We start from the raw sequence: 18749 nt of genomic DNA on the forward strand, positions 1-18749 counted from the left end.
TATATTAGTGCAGTATGAACAACAATGTTTTAATGTAGCCGAGTGTGAAGCGACCGGAATGAGAATCAGCACCTCCAAGTCCGAGTCCATGGTTCTCGCCCGGAAAAGGGTGGAGTGCCATCTCCGGGTTGGGGAGGAGACCCTGCCCCAAGTGGAGGAGTTCAAGTACCTAGGAGTCTTGTTAACGAGTGAGGGAAGAGTGGATCGTGAGATCGACAGGCGGATCGGTGCGGCGTCTTCAGTAATGCGGACGTTGTACCGATCCGTTGTGGTGAAGAAGGAGCTGAGCCGGAAGGCAAAGCTCTCAATTTACCGGTCGATCTACGTTCCCATCCTCACCTATGGTCATGAGCTTTGGGTCATGACCGAAAGGATAAGATCACGGGTACAAGCGGCCCAAATGAGTTTCCTCCGCCGTGTGGCGGGGCTCTCCCTTAGAGATAGGGTGAGAAGCTCTGCCATCCGGGAGGAACTCAAAGTAAAGCCGCTGCTCCTCCACATCGAGAGGAGCCAGATGAGGTGGTTCGGGCATCTGGTCAGGATGCCACCCGAACGCCTCCCTAGGGAGGTGTTTGGGGCACGTCCAACCGGTAGGAGGCCACGGGGAAGACCCAGGACACGTTGGGAAGACTATGTCTCCCGGCTGGCCTGGGAACGCCTCGGGATCCCCCGGGAAGAGCTAGACGAAGTGGCTGGGGAGAGGGAAGTCTGGGTTTCCCTGCTTAGGCTGTTGCCCCCGCGACCCGAGGATAGGCGGAAGATGATGGATGGATGGATGGATGGATGTTTTAATGTAGACACATAGAATCACCATACTGCTGTGATTATATGTATCCAGTGTTCATTCAAGGCTAAGGCAAAATACCGAGAAATATATCGTATATCTCGGTATTAAAAAAAAGGCAATATCGCCCAACCCTATTTCCGTTTGTATTTACATCTAACACAATTTCCTAACTCATATGGAAACGGGGTTTGTACCATATGAAAACGTCAAAGCAATTTCAATAACTAGTATGGCATGGAGTATGGCACACAATTATAAAAGGACAGCTGTAACGTTGTAGACAGCCACAATGTATCTTTCAATGGTCTATGGTACTGCACTATACATGCACCATTAAATGTTGTTTATTAAAAGAATGATTACTCCAAACATATTGTGTGTGCTCTATAACAGTGGTTTTCAACCTTTTTTCAGTGAAGTACCACCATTGTGAAAAATTTTTTAATTCAAGTACCCCCTTAATCAGAGTAAAGCATTTTTGGTTGAAAAAAAGAGATAAAGAAGTAAAATACAGCACTATGTCATCAGTTTCTGATTTCTTAAATTGTATAACAGTACAAAATATTGCTCATTTGTAGTGGTCTTTCTTGAACTATTTGGAAAAAAGATATAAAAATAACTGAAAACTTGTTGAAAAATAAACAACTGATTCATCCATCCATCCATCCATTTTCTACCGCTTATTCCCTTTTGGGGTCGCGGGGGGCGCTGGCGCCTATCTCAGCTACAATCGGGCGGAAGGCGGGGTACACCCTGGACAAGTCGCCACCTCATCGCAGGGCCAACACAGATAGATAGACAACATTCACACTCACATTCACACACTAGGGCCAATTTAGTGTTGCCAATCAACCTATCCCCAGGTGCATGTCTTTGGAAGTGGGAGGAAGCCGGAGTACCCGGAGGGAACCCACGCATTCACGGGGAGAACATGCAAACTCCACACAGAAAGATCCCGAGCCTGGATTTGAACCCAGGACTGCAGGACCTTCGTATTGTGAGGCAGACGCACTAACCCCTAAACAAGTGATTCAATTATAAATAAAGATTTCTGCACATAGAAGTAATCATCAACTTAAAGAGCCCTCTTTGGGGATTGCAATAGAGATCCATCTGGATTCATGATTATTTCCGAAAGTTTCTTCACAAAAAAAAAAAAAAAAATCAACATTTATGGAACATGTCCACAAAAAAAAATGTAGCTGTCATCACTGAATATTGCATTGTTGCATTTCTTTTCACAGTTTATGAACTTACATTCATATTTTGTTGAAGTATTATTCAATAAATACATTTAAAAAGGATTTTTGAATTATTGCTATTTTTAGAATATTTATTAAAAATCTCACATACCCCTTGGCATACCATGAATTACCATTCAATTTACCATGAATTGATTAACGTGGACCCAGACTTAAACAAGTTGAAAAACTTTTTCGGGTGTTACCATTTAGTGGTCAATTGTACGGAATATGTACTGAACTGTGCAATCAACCAATCAAAACCATCAAGTACCCGCAGGGGTACACGTACCCCCATTTGAGAACCACTGCTCTATAAGACTAGAATGTCACCATGTAGGAAACCAAAGCAACTAGAAATACAAGGGCAAAAACAACCATTCCACTAGACATCCCAAAATTAATCATGAAACTGAACTAAAGTACACGTGAACAAAAAAAAGTAGTTTTTCCAGACATGCATGAGTCTACGACTATTAAGTTTGAAATACAGAGTATTACTGCTACACTTCCACTTAACTACACTAAGACTTCTGCCAAGGCCAAACAATCTGGATAAGCACTCCCTGTGTATGCCCAAATGTTGTTATTCGTCTTCCTCCATTATTCACTGGGAAATTTAGGAAAAATGCCCTCATGCAATGCTCACCAGAGGGAAAATAAACTCTGCATTAAAATTGGAGCAGCTCTACTCAGCATGAGAGTGCTTTTCTTATTTCACTTCCAGCAGACAGCCTTCCAGCTGTTACCTGTCTGAGAGCCTCCAGCTCCTTGTTGGCCACCCGCCTTTCTGAGGACGTGTTCTTCAGCTTGGCCTCCGCCATTTCCAGCCCAGTCTGCAACCTCTCCACCTCCTTGATCACCTGGTCGCGCTCGCTCATGATGAGCCGATACTCGCTGATGACCGAGTCCCGCTCCTCCTTGTACTTCTCGCACTCCTTAGTCGCTTTGAGCTGCTGGGTTTTGAACCGCGTGGCCTCCGACTGCAGACGGTCCATGTCCCACTGCAGCTCCATGTTCTGGGCGGCGGCTTTGGAGAGCTCCTGCTGGGTGTTGTCGAACCTGAACAGGAGCGTAAAGTTTCACAAACACTTGCCTTTATGTGCGGGCGATGCTTTCAGCCTCACCTTCGTATGGACGATGAGTACTGTTGCTGGTAGAGGATGGCAGCGTCTCTCTGCTTCAGCAGCATGTCCAGCTGTTTCTGGAGACGGTGGTTCTCCTCCTCGACGTGGTCCAAGCGGCTCAGGTCAGCGTTGTGACTCGCCGTCTTCTCGTTGTAGAGCTTCCTCAGACCGTCGTAGTCGCTCCTTACCGACTCCAGTTTGTCCACGGCCGAGTCGTACAACTTGTTGAGAGCATCGGAGGAACCCTCTCTCAACACCTTGGAAATAAAATAAAAAAAACTCACATTAATTTCCCTCAATAAAAACACTTTTAGGATTGATGGAGACCCATTTGATTTATTATACAAATGTTAAGGCTATACCGTCAACAAAGTTAAAAATGAAGAGTCAACCACTTCAAAATTATACAAGACATTTTTCAATTTTACAAGAAAAAAAGTTGTACTTTCAGGCGTTTAGAATGTAAGTATTCACAGGAAAAAACAATTCTGTGAGTATAAGGACATTATGAGGACAAAAATATGTTTTGAGAATAGAGATTCATTGAGAAAAAGTACAAATTTTATAAAAATTAAGTTGGAATATTAGAAGAAACATGTCTAATTTCATAAGGATAATGTGTTAATGTTTAGAGAAACAAGCCATTAATCTATGAAAGTTTATTTGCAATATAATACGAAAAAGTTATATTCTTAAACATCTATCCAACCATTTTCTACTGCTTGTCCCTCAATGTTACAATATTCAAAGAGAAAACAAGTCATGTAAAAATAAGGTGGAAAAAATGGTAATAATATAGAATATGTTCTTATTTTTTATGTAAATATAATAAAAATATTAAGAGAAAAAAAAGTGATAAATCTATGAGCGTTATATATAACACCCCACACCCCTCTTATCGCGATCTTCATGACAATGCTAAATGTAAACTATGGTCAACCTGCACATCAATGCAGTTTCTATGCCGCTAGACAAGGCTCAAACCAAATCTCGTTGACATGTGTGACTTAAGTGTTATTATGACAAAGACAATAAAGGAATTGATTTATTGATTGATAATAATTAAGAAATTGTTATTATTTTAATGTATGTAAATATGGTAGGAATGTTAATAGAAAAAACTCAAATCTATGAGCATTAATAGCTAATAGTATGAGAAAATGTTCTTATGTAAATACAACAGAAATGTTGAGAAAAAAGTCCTAAATCCATGAGAACTATGTTGTAACATGATAATGTTTAGATTTCATTGAAAATGTTTAGAAGAAAATGTCATAAATCTATGAGCATTAAGATGGAATAAAATAAGAAGTTGCTATTTTATATGACTAAAGAAAGTATTCCAAAAGTATTTAATTTCCATAAAACAATGCATATTACTTTTTCTAAGAAGAACAAATATATATGAATATTGTAAACAATAAGCAATCTATAAAACTTCACATTCTCTACTAAACCATTTCCCTAGCGATTATTACCCTACGTCGGGTAAAAGGATAGCCTGTGGCTCTATCCCAGACTTGGGCCAATTAAGGCCCGTTAAGCTTTTCAATGTGGCCCGTCAAACATTACCAAATAATTTTTTTTTACATCTTTAAGATGGAAACTGTCGCTGCCGATTGTGTTGTGCAGTGATGTTTTCAAATGTCCCGAAATCTTGAAGTATACAAAGTATTTCAATGATTGGAATCCGCGATTTTCAGTTCAGTTCAGTTTCAGTTTCTTTTCAGTCTAACAAAAACATATTCAAACATAGATCACGATTCAAAAATGAATAACATGACTGAGACAGGCAGAAGCAAAAAAGCTTATATGCCCAACATAATTTTTTTACATTCAATTAAGTTACCTTTTCTAATAATTCTGCAACACAAAAAGAAATATAGTCATTCAGCATCCACATTCAAGCTGCCCCCCAACAAATAATACAAAAATATGTACCTACACACACACTTTTTTGTAAATAGATAAACATACATACCTTCTAAATACAACATTTAACCAAACAAACATAAATTTCTAGTTCACATAACTTTTTAAAATACATTGTGACATGTTCTTTTTGAAATTAAATACTGAGTCACACATTTTTATTTCTTTACCAACATCCATCCATCCATCCATTTTCTACCGCTTATTCCCTTTCGGGGTCGCGGGAGGAGCTGGCGCCTATCTCAGCTACAATCGGGCGGAAGGCGGGGTACACCCTGGACAAGTCGCCACCTCATCGCAGGGCCAACACAGATAGACAGACAACATTCACACTCACATTCACACACTAGGGACCATTTAGTGTTGCCAATCAACCTATCCCCAGGCGCATGTCTTTGGAGGTGGGAGGAAGCCGGAGTACCCGGAGGGAACCCACGCATTCACGGGGAGAACATGCAAACTCCACACAGAAAGATCCCGAGCCTGGATTTGAACCCAGGACTGCAGGACCTTCGTATTGTGAGGCAGACGCACTAACCCCTCTGCCACCGTGAAGCCAACAGTTTTCCAAAAATTAACACCGAGAACAGATAAACATCTACGTTTAACCACCAGTCTTGCTTTTGGTCAAATAAACTTAGATTGTATTTGCTGGTCTGTAGAGAGAAGTATTTTTGAATTCCTTCTGGAAGAGTATTTATTTTTGCTTTGAACATTATCTGTGTTATTTTATAATAAACAATATCTTGAAATTTCATAAGTTTTGATTTAACAAATAATAGATGATATCATTTTCCATGATATACTAGTTACTATGGTCATCGAATTAGTTACTATGGTCATCTAAGTCACAGCAACTCAGACGAGGCACCAAGCAGTGTGGGTGGGGAGTGTTTCCACAGCGACCAGCCTGAAATGCGAGTGTCAAGGACAGACGCGGATGGAGATTTTTTACAACAAAAGTCTAAAGCTTAGTGATATATCAGATATATCAGCTTGTAGATGGGTTTATTTTTTACCCTACGCGTTCGTATTTTTCTGTGTTTGTTGCATTTTTGTTGCGTTTCGCTTGATTGTAAAATATGTAATATGAAATTAAACAATGGATGTCCGCTAACTTTTTGCAACTCAACGCCAAAAAAACAGAAATGCTGATTATCGGTCCTGCTAGACACCGAACTCTATTTAATAATACAACTCTAACATTTGACAACCAAACAATTAAACAAGGCGACACGGTAAAGAATCTGGGTATTATCTTCGACCCAACTCTCTCCTTTGATTAAAAGCGTTACTAAAACGGCCTTCTTTCATCTCCGTAATATCGCTAAAATTCGCTCCATTCTGTCCACTAAAGACGCTGAGATCATTATCCATGCGTTTGTTACGTCTCGCCTCGACTACTGTAACGTATTATTTTCGGGTCTCCCCATGTCTAGCATTAAAAGATTACAGTTGGTACAAAATGCGGCTGCTAGACTTTTGACAAGAACAAGAAAGTTTGATCACATTACGCCTGTACTGGCTCACCTGCACTGGCTTCCTGTGCACTTAAGATGTGACTTTAAGGTTTTACTACTTACGTATAAAATACTACACAGTCTAGCTCCATCCTATCTTGCCGATTGTATTGTACCATATGTCCCGGCAAGAAATCTGCCTTCAAAGGACTCCGGCTTGTTAGTGATTCCCAAAGCCCAAAAAAAGTCTGCGGGCTATAGAGCGTTTTCCGTTCGGGCTCCAGTACTCTGGAATGCCCTCCCGGTAACAGTTCGAGATGCCACCTCAGTAGAAGCATTTAAGTCTCACCTTAAAACTCATTTGTATACTCTAGCCTTTAAATAGACTCCCTTTTTAGACCAGTTGATCTGCTGTTTCTTTTCTTTTTCTTCTATGTCCCACTCTCCCCTGTGGAGGGGGTCCGGTCCGATCCGGTGGCCATGTACTGCTTGCCTGTGTATTGGCTGGGGACATCTCTGCGCTGCTGATCCGCCTCCGCTTGGGATGGTTTCCTGCTGGCTCCGCTGTGAACGGGACTCTCGCTGCTGTGTTGGATCCGCTTTGGACTGGACTCTCGCGACAGTGTTGGATCCATTGTGGATTGAACTTTCACAGTATCTTGTTAGACCCGCTCGACATCCATTGCTTTCCTCCTCTCTAAGGTTCTCATAGTCATTATTGTCACCGACGTCCCACTGGGTCATTATTGTCACCGATGTCCCACTGGGTGTGAGTTTTCCTTGCCCTTATGTGGGCCTACCTAGGATGTCGTGGTGGTTTGTGCAGCCCTTTGAGACACTAGTGATTTAGGGCTATATAAGTAAACATTGATTGATTGATTGATGTCTATCGAGTGGGAGTGTGACGTTCATATGTTGTCAATATTCAGTGTTTTATCGTTCATAGTAAATATTGTAAATCCCACATTCTTTATTCTCATGTGCATTCTGGGTCTCTCATACAGTAAAAAAAAAATAATTACATTCAGTTTTTAAGGCGATCTGTCATAACGTTTTTAACATTCAATCAGAGATTATAGTGAGGTATTGTATTAGTGTTACTAAAAATAGATATACCGGCCCCCAGACACATATTTTTCTCTAAATTTGTCTTCCCGAGCCAGGCCAGCTGTAAACTAACCCTGTCTACATCCTAATGCACAAAATAAATACTTTTACTGAATGACTCTATTTGAAGGAATGAACAGGCCAATATGACTGACCAGCAGCTACAATACACCTGCAACCAACAAATGAAGCCTTCACTTGGGATCCATACGCCAACCAAACTAGTTGCGCTTGAATAATTACTCCCTCTGTTGGTTGCTGTGAGTGGCAGCTTGCTGGGCGCGTACCTGTTGGTGCAGCATCCTCATGTCGGCCACCTCTCTTTGATCGTCGTCATGGACCCTCCTCAGCTCCTCGCAGGCCTGCTTGGCGTGGTTGTGCTCCCGCACCAGTTGCACGTTGTCCAGCCTGACCGCCTCCAGCTCCTCTTTCAGCTGGCCGTGCTCGCCGGCCAGGCGGCTGTGCAGCGTGCTAAAAGTTTCGAAAAAACATTATTGCACTTGAAGCCGTGTTACCAGACCAGCTCGAAAAAGGAAAAAGTGAGGCATTAAGAAGTTAAAACACGGGATTGTTTTCTCAGGCATCGGGCAGGCCCAAAATAGTCGTGGTTTATTCTGTCAAAAGGCCAGATGTTCTCTATTATTGTCACGGTGCTAATTACTTTTGTGCTGGCAGTTAAAGCGCTTACGCAAGGCCACTGTACAAACAGCACTGACAAAAAGTCAGGCTTGTATTATCTGGAATAAAAGTCGATTTTGAAGTAACAAGCGAAATGCGTTAAGCGTGAAGGAGCGAGGGATAAATAAAGACTTTCTCCGATGTGCAAACAGGCCCAAAAAGGATTGAGCTTAAGCCCGGCAATAATCCTTCATCTGTCTGTTTGCAATGCAGCCAGATGTTGGTTGACTTTGGAGACAGTATGGTAAAAACACACACACAAAAAAATCAAAAATAAAATCACTGAAATGAACTGGCTCCCGACTTATTCTCGCGGCGACAACAAATGCTGCGTTTGTGCCACAGATGCTGCATTCGCTGGGTCGGGACGGTAATTACAGAGCATAATTTGTTGTGCCTTCTTCTTTTGAGACGGGCGTTTACTTCTAAATTCTTCAAGTTGGCTTTGAAAGGAAACGCCAGGATAGGTTCTGTTTAGGGGTGTAACGGTACGAAGTCATCCAGGTTCAGCACGAAGATCGGTTTTAAGGTCACGGCCCGGTTCATTGTCCGCACGGTAAAGGCAGAAAATGCCAAATTGATTTGGTGCACAGCTTTAATAATGCAAAGCAAACGATTGCAACGACTTAAACTGTCTAGCCAAACAATAAATTATTTTTGCATTAGTGGTTGATCCTGTAGCATTTATGCGATTGTGACATTTTTAATTTGCATGAGTAGTACCTCAACTTATGAGTTTGATTGGTTCTGTGACGGAGCTCTTATCTCAGAAAAAAACATCAAATTAACATCTGCGACTGAAATGAATGAAAATTAAATTTAACTGGAGATTGGAGAACCCCATCCCCAAAAATCATAATTTTAATCTCTTATAAAAAGAAAAACATTTAGGTAAGAAATATTGTATGAAAAACGACACAATAAAATGTACTAAAAACTACAGTAGTTTTATGACACCGTGGTAATAATTTACCTTGGAGACTAGACTTCTACAGTTTTTCCTGGGAGCTGTATCGCCGTCAAACACACCATCAGCAGCTTCTCCATTTTTTCATGAATAAATGGCTGCCGTTTAAATGCTATTAAAACATTCTTGCTCGGCGTTATCTACTCATTCTGCTTCAGTATGGTGCAGACTAGCAGTGCTATGCTGAAATCGCTTCGCCAAGTTGGCGACATGCTGGTTAATGTTTTTAATATATCCTGTTTTCTTCTAAGCACTCTCCTTCACAATAAAGTGTTTACTTCCCATTGTTGGAAAACAAGTCATGATGATCTCTAGCTATAAACTAATCCGAGCAGGTAAGACCGGATGTTTTCATCTTTTCATCTTACAGGGTTCCCTGTGATATTTGTTTAGGGGGGATGCTTCTAAATTAGAGCATAACAATTGGCCAAGAGAGAGCTCTTAAGTTGAAGTACCACTTTTTTTTTCATAGTTTGTGTGTTTTTTTACTGTTTCTGTGTTTAGAGCATTTGGACATGGCTGCGGGTTTGGCCGGAAGGGCAAGTGCTTCCAAAGAGGACACGGACAACGGTGGAAGAAGCTTTTCAAGCTCTCACTTCTCCTTAGCACTATTGCATGAGACGACATCCCGGCTGCATTGTACTGTAGATTCCGGACTATAAGCCTCTACTTTTTTCCTCTGCTTTGAACCCTGCATCTTATAAAACAGTGCGATTAATTTATGGATTTTTTTCCGCTAACGGCTATAATCTTTTGTATTTAACAAATAGTTTTAAACAGACACTGAAAAGGTGCATTATTATCTGTGCTATGGCGCCATCTTTTGGACAAGTTTGCTGACTGCAGATGCTGCTGGGTAAACGTCTATAGTATTTCCTTCTATGTAGTTCTCTAAACCGGAAGTACAAGTGCAGTTCCGTCTTTTATTCATCCATAGCGTTTCTCTTATGGATTTTTCATTCATCACTTCAAGCAACGATTGTAAGTTTTACATTATAACTAAAACAATTCAAACTTATCCTGTGTGTTATTTCTATAGAAGTGTTTTCATTTGCATGTGCTATCATTAGAAGCATTTAAGTCTCATCTTAAAACTCATCTGTATACTCTAGCCTTTAAATAGACCTCCTTTTTAGACCAGTTGATCTGCCGCTTCTTTTCTTTCTCCTATGTCCCCCCCTCCCTTGTGGAGGGGGTCTGGTCCGATGACCATGGATGAAGTACTGACTGTCCAGAGTCGAGACCCAGGATGGACCGCTCGTCGGGACCCAGGATGGACCGCTCGCCTGTATAGGTTGGGGACATCTCTACGCTGCTGATCCGCTTGAGATGGTTTCCTGTGGACGGGACTCTCACTGCTGTCTTGGAGCCACTATGGATTGAACTTTCACAGTATCATGTTAGACCCGCTCGACATCCATTGCTTTCGGTCCCCTAGAGGGGGGGGGTTGCCCAGATCTGAGGTCCTCTCCAAGGTTTCTCATAGTCAGCATTGTCACTGGCGTCCCACTGAATGTGAATTCTCCCTGCCCACTGGGTGTGAGTTTTCCTTGTCCTTTTGTGGGTTCTTCCGAGGATGTTGTAGTCGTAATGATTTGTGCAGTCCTTTGAGACATTTGTGATTTGGGGCTATATAAATAAACATTGATTGATTGATTGATCATTATGTAATCAAGCTAGCATTAGCTAAAATGCTAACACGTTTACGAGTGTCTGTGTTGGTATCATTAACTTACAATGGCATTCTGTTTGTATTGTTCCAGTTTCATAAATTATTCTGTTTAGCTTATTGGCGAGCAAGCTTCTGCAGCTTTGGGTCCATGACGATGACTTCTGTTTTGTTTTATCAGCCGTTTTACCGCCGTGTTACAGGCATCGTTAGGAAACAATTTATGTATGTAAATAAACGTTTACAAATCCTTTTTGTGTGAAAACATATGTATCTGCTGCTTATAGTTCGGTGCAGCTAATACATGGAAAAATACATTCTAATATTTACTTGGTGCGGCGTATTAGACTTAGACTTCCTTTATTGTCATTCAAATCTGAACTTTACAATACAGATAAGAACAAAATGTCGCATTAGCTCGTTGTAGTGCAGGATAAAAGAGCAATAAGGTGCAGAGTGTTTGCATGTACAAAAGAAGGCACAGATATAAATAGATGTAATGTACGGATAAATATATTGCACTTTTGCATATGCATCTACATTTATGGATGTATGATATATTGTCTTTTTAGTCCAGCGAGTAAATCCGTTTTGGGGTGGAATTGAGGGGATTATTATGATGCGTTCAAGAGTCATACGGCCTGACGGAAGAAGCTGTTACAGAACCTGGAGGTTCTGCTATGAAAATACAGTATTTGTTAGAGAGTAAACATGTGGCTATATTGTGAGGCAGTTAAACTAAATTGGTACCATGTAGGAACTTGGTAGAACGCTATACAATAAAGAAAATTCAGATGATAAATACATGTTCATTTCATCCTGTAATTTTGTGGCACCCTTTTTTTTTCTTCTTCTTTAACTATCCTAAAAAATTAAACTAGGTTGATGAGGATTTTTTTTTCTTACAGGGAGGCTTAACGCGCCAGCTTGCAGTCCTCTACGACAAGTTCATCCCTACTCCCATCACCAAAATAAAATCTGTTCCGTGCAATCTGTGAATATATCAGCGCGGGAGCTGAACTCGTAGCTTAAAAAGCCCCCGCGGGCTGAGCAGCGCTAAAGTGCCGCCTTTTAGAAAATGTAAACACCCCCGCCCCTTACACACATACTGTACATCCCACGAGTGGCTGTGCACTCACTGGTAGAAGTCGGCCTTCTTCACCGCCTCCTCGCACCTCTTGAGGGTGGTGCTGTGCTGGTTCTGCAGGGACTGCAGGTCGGCCATGGCCTTCATACACTGCAGCTTTAGGCGTTCATAGTCATGAGCGGCTTTCGAGTTGGGCCTATATCACACACACACAGACACACAGCGATGCATCAAGACGTCAACATTGCAGGCAATAAAAGTGTTACGTCAGACCACGGCGCACAAACAAAGACAGAAGTGGATAAGATGGCAATCGTACCTGCAGTCGTCAAAGGTGCTTCCAGGTGAGGAAAGCGCCAGACGCTTGCGCAGCTCGTCCCTCTCCCGGGTCACGTGGCGAAGCTGCAACAGGACGGTGTCCATGTTCCCGAGCGCCCGGTGGGTGTCGGTGTGGGCTAGCGGCGGCGAGGAGGCCGGAGTGGGCGTACCTGTCAGTGTAAACAGCACAATAGTCACCTCCATATCTTTCGGACAGCCTTTTCTAATTAGGGCAGTGGTTCTCAACTGGTGTGGCTTCAGGGTCCACCATGACCCCTTAATGCATTGCATTCTCTGTTATGCCCCCCCTAGGAAAAAAGAAAATATGTAATCTCTTCACACTCTCTACTCTCAGGGGTGTCAAACTCATTTTAGATGTGGGGCCACAAGTAGAAGAATCTTCCCCGAAGTGGTCCGGACTGGTAAAATCACGGCACGATAACTTAAAAATAAACACAACACCAGATTGTTTTCTTTGTTTAAAAATAGAAAAAAAAAACATTCTGGAAATGTACTAATCATAATTTTTTTAAATTTTCTTTTAACACTTACATGTTGCGGTTAATACCGTATTTTTAGGACTATAAGTCACAGGTTTTTTTTTTCATAGTTTGGCCTGGGGTGCGACTTATACTCAGGAGCAACTTATGTGGGAAATTATTAACACGTTACTGTAAAATATCAAATAATATTATTTAGCTCATTCACGTAAGAGACTAGACGTATAAGATTTCATGGGATTTAGCAATTAGGAGTGACAGATTGTTTGGTAAACATATAGCATGTTCTATATGTTATAGTTATTTGAATGACTCTTACCATAATATGTTACATAAACATAGCAGGCACCTTCTCAGTTGGTTATTTATGCCTCATATAACGTACACTCATTCAGCCTGTTGTTCACTATTCTTTATTTATTTTAAATTGCCTTTCAAATGTCTATTCTTGGTGTTGGGTTTTATCAAATAAATTTCCCCAAAAAATGCAACTTATACTCCAGTGCGACTTATTTATGTTTTTTTCCTTCTCTATTATGCATTTTTGGCAGGTGCGATGTACACTCCGGAGCGACTTATACTTTGAAAATTACGGTAGTATTATATCTTTATTTGTCATTACGTATACTTTCAGTCAACTCATTGGTGCACATTTTCAATCCATCAAATAAAAAAATAATATCAAAATACAATTACAGGATGTTATTTATGTAGTTTGCCCATTTTTCTCGACTGGTGTACCAACATCATATGTTATTTTACTTTATTTTTTTACATATGTAGCATGATCTACAAAGATACAAAGAATTGCTATTCCGACATCTAGTGGACACATTTAGAGAAGCACTTTCTTCCATTAACCTTCCTCTTGTGTTAGCTTTCTGTTACCATCTCTTATGTTAACGGGTCGGTTTTGACCCATGTCTTATATCAGCTGTAAAATACACTAAAAACAATTATCTATCATCCAATTTGTTTCTCATCTCTTGGTATATATATAAAAAAAAAGGTTGTTGTGTTACCTGACCATTACTGAGGGGTATTAGAACACATCTCTTAAATAAATTTGTTTTATTTATTTTTTCATTTTAATAATTTTAACATAGTAACAACTCTATACTGAATTGACCTCAAATGTCTGGACATTTTAGTTTTTAAATGCATAAAAGCACCAGATAAATTGTGTTTGTTTTTGTACTGGATAACAAGGTAAAATGAGAATCCACTAAAGCTCACATGATTGGGAGAGGAGCTGGCCGTCAGTGTGTTCAGTTTTGGCTCTACTTAGTGCTTTATAGTCTTATTTTTATAACTGGGTCGAAACCGACCCTAACAACACCAAGGTCATAATTTCCACCAGAGCATTTTATAATTTAGTGAAACAAAAAAAACAAGTTTTATTTTGTTGAAATAGAGGTTCCTGACAAAGTCAAAAAGCCTTGATGCATAAAAATAAATTTATGTGGTTCTTTTATGCATTTAAAAACTAAAACGGGTCGGTGCCGACCCTAACACAGGACGAAGGTTAAAAAATTTCGGCTCATTTTTATACTTAGCAAACTCATTTCGTGGGACGGATAAAACGTGTTAGCAGGCCTGCTTTACCGCGACTATATATAAAGTATCATTTGTTTATAAAATTACTGTAAGTAAACCTCTGCACAACATTGTATTTTCATTAACATTAACACACCAATCTTCCCTTGTTTCCCACTGTAGTAAAAGTGAAGCCAAGCACTACTTATGCTTTGTCACGTTTTAGTACGGCAAAATAAAGTATGTTCCCCGAGGTCACAACCCCCCCACCACCACCCCACTGTTTGAGAAGGACTGGCTTAATGACAAGAGACACCCTAAATTGGTCATCACGACACACAGAATATATTTCCTAATGTATTAATCATCAGCTAAGAAAAATCCTAAAGTTAAAAAAAAAAAAAAATGTCACTAAGTTCAATATTTCAAACTACTGGTTGATATTTTGATCAAAAAGTATTGGAAAAACTTTGTGTGCCTTTTGTTGAACTCTTAAAACTCGTGAATTTTTGCAGGATATTCTCATTTGCTGAGATGCTCGAGAAACTGCAAATCGGTTCTCATCGTTTCACTTAAAAAGAGCCGCGGAAAAGATGTGACTCGTTGGCAAACTTCACATCTCAATCAAGCAAAGAGCCATGACCCACCGGTTGAGAACCACTACTTTAGGGTCAGGGGTGAGCAGAAGCCAGGGGACGTTTAGGGCGAAAGAGGGAATACTTCCTAGACTGCTCACCTGTCAATCACAGGGCACATACAAACAACCAAGCACACTCACTTTTACAACTAAGGACAATTTACACTCTCCATTTAGACCAGTTCTTCTCTGATAATTGGGCGTTGCGATGCCGGGGGAATACTTTATCAGTATTATGCTTCAAACCCCTCTTAGAAAAGCTGTGCACTGAAAAACATGCTCATTGTAGCCTTGAATCCCGACTTACTCATTTTGATTAATATAAATATAAATAAGCACAACAGATTGTTTTATTTGTGTTTGTTTTGGAGGTTAAAGTAGTGACGTGAAGTGAATTATATTTATATAGCGCTTTTCTCTAGTGACTCAAAGTGCTTTACATAGTGAAACCCAATATCTAGGTTACATTTAAACCAGTGTGGGTGGCACTGGGAGCAGGTGGGTAAAGTGTCTTGCCCAAGGACACAACGGCAGTGACTAGAATGGCGGAAGCGGGGGATTGAACCTGCAACCCTCAAATTGCTGGCATGGCCACTCTACCAACGAGCTATATCGCCCCTGTATTGTACTCCTGAGTTACAAACATGATATTCAGCATGAATTATTTAATTTTATTTCACTGCATCAAATGCTTCAAGTCAGTCAATAAATGTTATTGTTTTTTTTATTTCAGGCAAATTAATGCACTTTAAATATTTTTTGTTACAGACTATATAAACAATGTGATAAAGTTAATAGTTGCAAGCTGATCTATATTACTTTCCTTTTGTTTTTGCTTTCTTTGATGTTAATAAGAATAAATTGGTAGGCGGAGGTGTACATACTGTATAACAATCTTTCTAGACAAATGATACTGTATACAGTATAGCCGTGGCAAAATGGGGTGGGAGGCCTAACAAAAAATAATTAAGAAGCACTGATTTACGCTAATGTGCATGTTTTTGGTATGTGGGAAGACCACCCATGGAAGTGTGTGATCCCTGATGAAAGTGCTTTATCAGTATCCTGCTTAAAACCCTGTAAGAAAAAAACTGTGCACTCTAACTAATAATCCTAACTTCATTTTGATTTACTTGGAAAAAAAATAAGCACAGATTGTTTTTTTTTTATTTTTGTTTTGTAAGTTAAAGTATTTTATATACTGTATTGAAGTGAAGCGAAGTGAATTATATTTATTTAGCGCTTTTCTCTAGTGACTCAAAGCGGTTTTACATGATGAAACCCAATATCTAAGTTACATTTAAACCGGTGTGGGTGGCACTAGGAGGAGGTGAGTAAAGTGTCTTGCCCAAGGCCACAACTGCAGTGATTAGGATGGCGGAAGCGGGGATTGAACCTGGAACCCTCAAGTTGCTGGCACGGCCACTCAACCGGCCGAGCTAGACGGCCCCTACCAACCGAGCTATACCGTGCTCCTGAGTTATTAAGGTTGTTGATCCACATGAATTCATTGATATTAAGTTTATTTGATAACATTTTTTAGTATCAAATGACTCAAGTCAGTCAAAACATTGTATTGTTTAATAAGGAGTACATTTTAATTTATTTCATGCAAATTGATTGACTTTAAATATTTTCCGTTACAGACTAAAAAGCAATGTTGGTAAAGTTATTCGTTGTTGTAAGTTTATAATTATTCCTTTCCTTTCGTCTTGTTTTGTGTTATTGAAGGTAATAAGGAAGGACACATTGGCATGTAAAGATGTACTTACTAAATGTTTTATCGACAAATCATCTTTTTAAAGTTGCAACAGATAGTGGGGGCAAGGGGTGCCAAAAATATTTTCTTCTTCCTGACTGAAAATCATTGAAAAGCACTGATTTAGGCTGGTGGCAGAGGGGTTAGTGCGTCTGCCTCACAATACGAAGTTCCTGCAGTCCTGGGTTCAAATCCAGGCTCGGGATCTTTCTGTGTGGAGTTTGCATGTTCTCCCCGTGAATGCGTGGGTTCCCTCCGGGTACTCCGGCTTCCTCCCACCTCCAAAGACATGCACCTGGGGATAGGTTGATTGGCAACACTAAATTGGCCCTAGTGTCAATCAATCAATCAATGTTTACTTATATAGCCCTAAATCACTAGTGTCTCAAAGGGCTGCACAAACCACTACGACATCCTCGGTAGGCCCACATAAGGGCAAGGAAAACTCACACCCAGTGGGACGTCGGTGACAATGATGACTATGAGAACATGATACTGTGAAAGATCAATCCATAATGGATCCAACACAGTCGCGAGAGTCAAGTCCAAAGCGGATCCAACACAGCAGCGAGAGTCCCGTTCACAGCGGAGCCAGCAGGAAACCATCCCAAGCGGAGGCTGATCAGCAGCGCAGAGATGTCCCCAGCCGATACACAGGCGAGCAGTACATGGCCACCGGATCGGACCGGACTCCCTCCACAAAGGAGAGTGGGACATAGAAGAAAAAGAAACGAAACGGCAGATCAACTGGTCTAAAAAGGGAGTCTATTTAAAGGCTAGAGTATACAAATGAGTTTTAAGGTGAGACTTAAATGCTTCTACTGAGGTGGCATCTCGAACTGTTACCGGGAGGGCATTCCAGAGTACTGGAGCCCGAAATGAAAAAGCTCTACAGCCCGCAGACTTTTTTTGGGCTTTGGGGATCACAATTAGTGTGTGAATGTGAGTGTGAATGTTGTCTGTCTATCTGTGTTGGCCCTGCGATGAGATGGCGACTTGTCCAGGGTGTACCCTGCCTTCCGCCCGATTGTAGCTGAGCGCCCCCCGCGACCCCAAAAGGGAATAAGCGGTAGAAAATGGATGGATGGATGATTTAGGCTAATGTGCATGTTTTTGGTATGTAGAAAGGCCAACCATGCAAGCACAGGGAGAACATGCAAACTCCACTCAGATTCGAACCTTCGATCTCTTGACTGTGACCTAACTAATTTTTGTGATTAATCCTCCTCCCGTACGCCTTTGTGCCGGTAAGCATAACTTCCTGCCACCACAGTCAAAAGCACACTTTCTATTTCAGTCAGCACAGTCAAAATGTGTGGGGGGGGGGGGACTAAAAAGCAGGTCTCTACTAGTTTGTGTGTGTGTGTGTGTGTGTGTGTGTGTGTGTGTGTGTGTGTGTGTGTGTGTGTAGCGTAACTAAATCCCTCTCACGCCTGTGTAATCACCAGCATGTGCTCTGTCTGAACAGGGGACGGCCAGTGGTTCATATATACTGTCCTCTTTCTGGAGTGCAGTTTGGTAATCAACGTGTTGGTGTTTAAGTCAACAAAAGTGGACGTAAACACTTTTCCACTTTTTGGCACCCCCACCAAGTGTCCAGCTTGGTGGAAACGAGCATGTCAGCTTCTTGTAATAGAGCAGACCTGGGGGGAAAAAAAAAGCACTGCGGGCCACATGCGGCCCATTAAAATTTTCAAATCAGGCCCGCCGGACGTTCGACATAATTTTTTTTAGACCTTTAACATCAAAATTGTCGCTGCCATTATGATGTGAGATGCTGTTTTTAAATGACCGTAAGTCTTGAACTATAGAAAGTATTTCAATGGTCGAAATCTGTGCTTTTGAGTGATATACTAGTTATTACGGTAATCTGCGTCACAGCAGCTCAGAGGAGGAACAAAGCTGAGTGGGCGGAGTTTGTTTTGAGAGCAGCCAGCCCGGAAC

The 18749-nt window shown here is 41.0% G+C and overlaps 1 protein-coding gene across 2 annotated transcripts in view; it reads right to left on the reverse strand.

Annotated features, from left to right (window-relative positions):
- Nucleotides 1–18749, reverse strand: part of LOC133558395 (disks large homolog 5-like) — a 141116-nt gene that overhangs the window by 90630 nt on the left and 31737 nt on the right. For both annotated transcript variants that reach the window (XM_061909754.1, XM_061909753.1), the window contains 5 exons: nt 12375–12543; nt 12108–12251; nt 7942–8125; nt 3156–3412; nt 2778–3090 (listed from right to left, as the gene is read on the reverse strand). In XM_061909754.1, coding sequence (XP_061765738.1) covers nt 2778–3090; nt 3156–3412; nt 7942–8125; nt 12108–12251; nt 12375–12543 — 1067 coding nt within the window. The remainder of the gene's footprint in view (nt 1–2777; nt 3091–3155; nt 3413–7941; nt 8126–12107; nt 12252–12374; nt 12544–18749) is intronic.

Source organism: Nerophis ophidion, linkage group LG08, assembly GCF_033978795.1.
Source record: "Nerophis ophidion isolate RoL-2023_Sa linkage group LG08, RoL_Noph_v1.0, whole genome shotgun sequence".
Classification (NCBI taxonomy): Eukaryota; Metazoa; Chordata; class Actinopteri; order Syngnathiformes; family Syngnathidae; genus Nerophis; species Nerophis ophidion.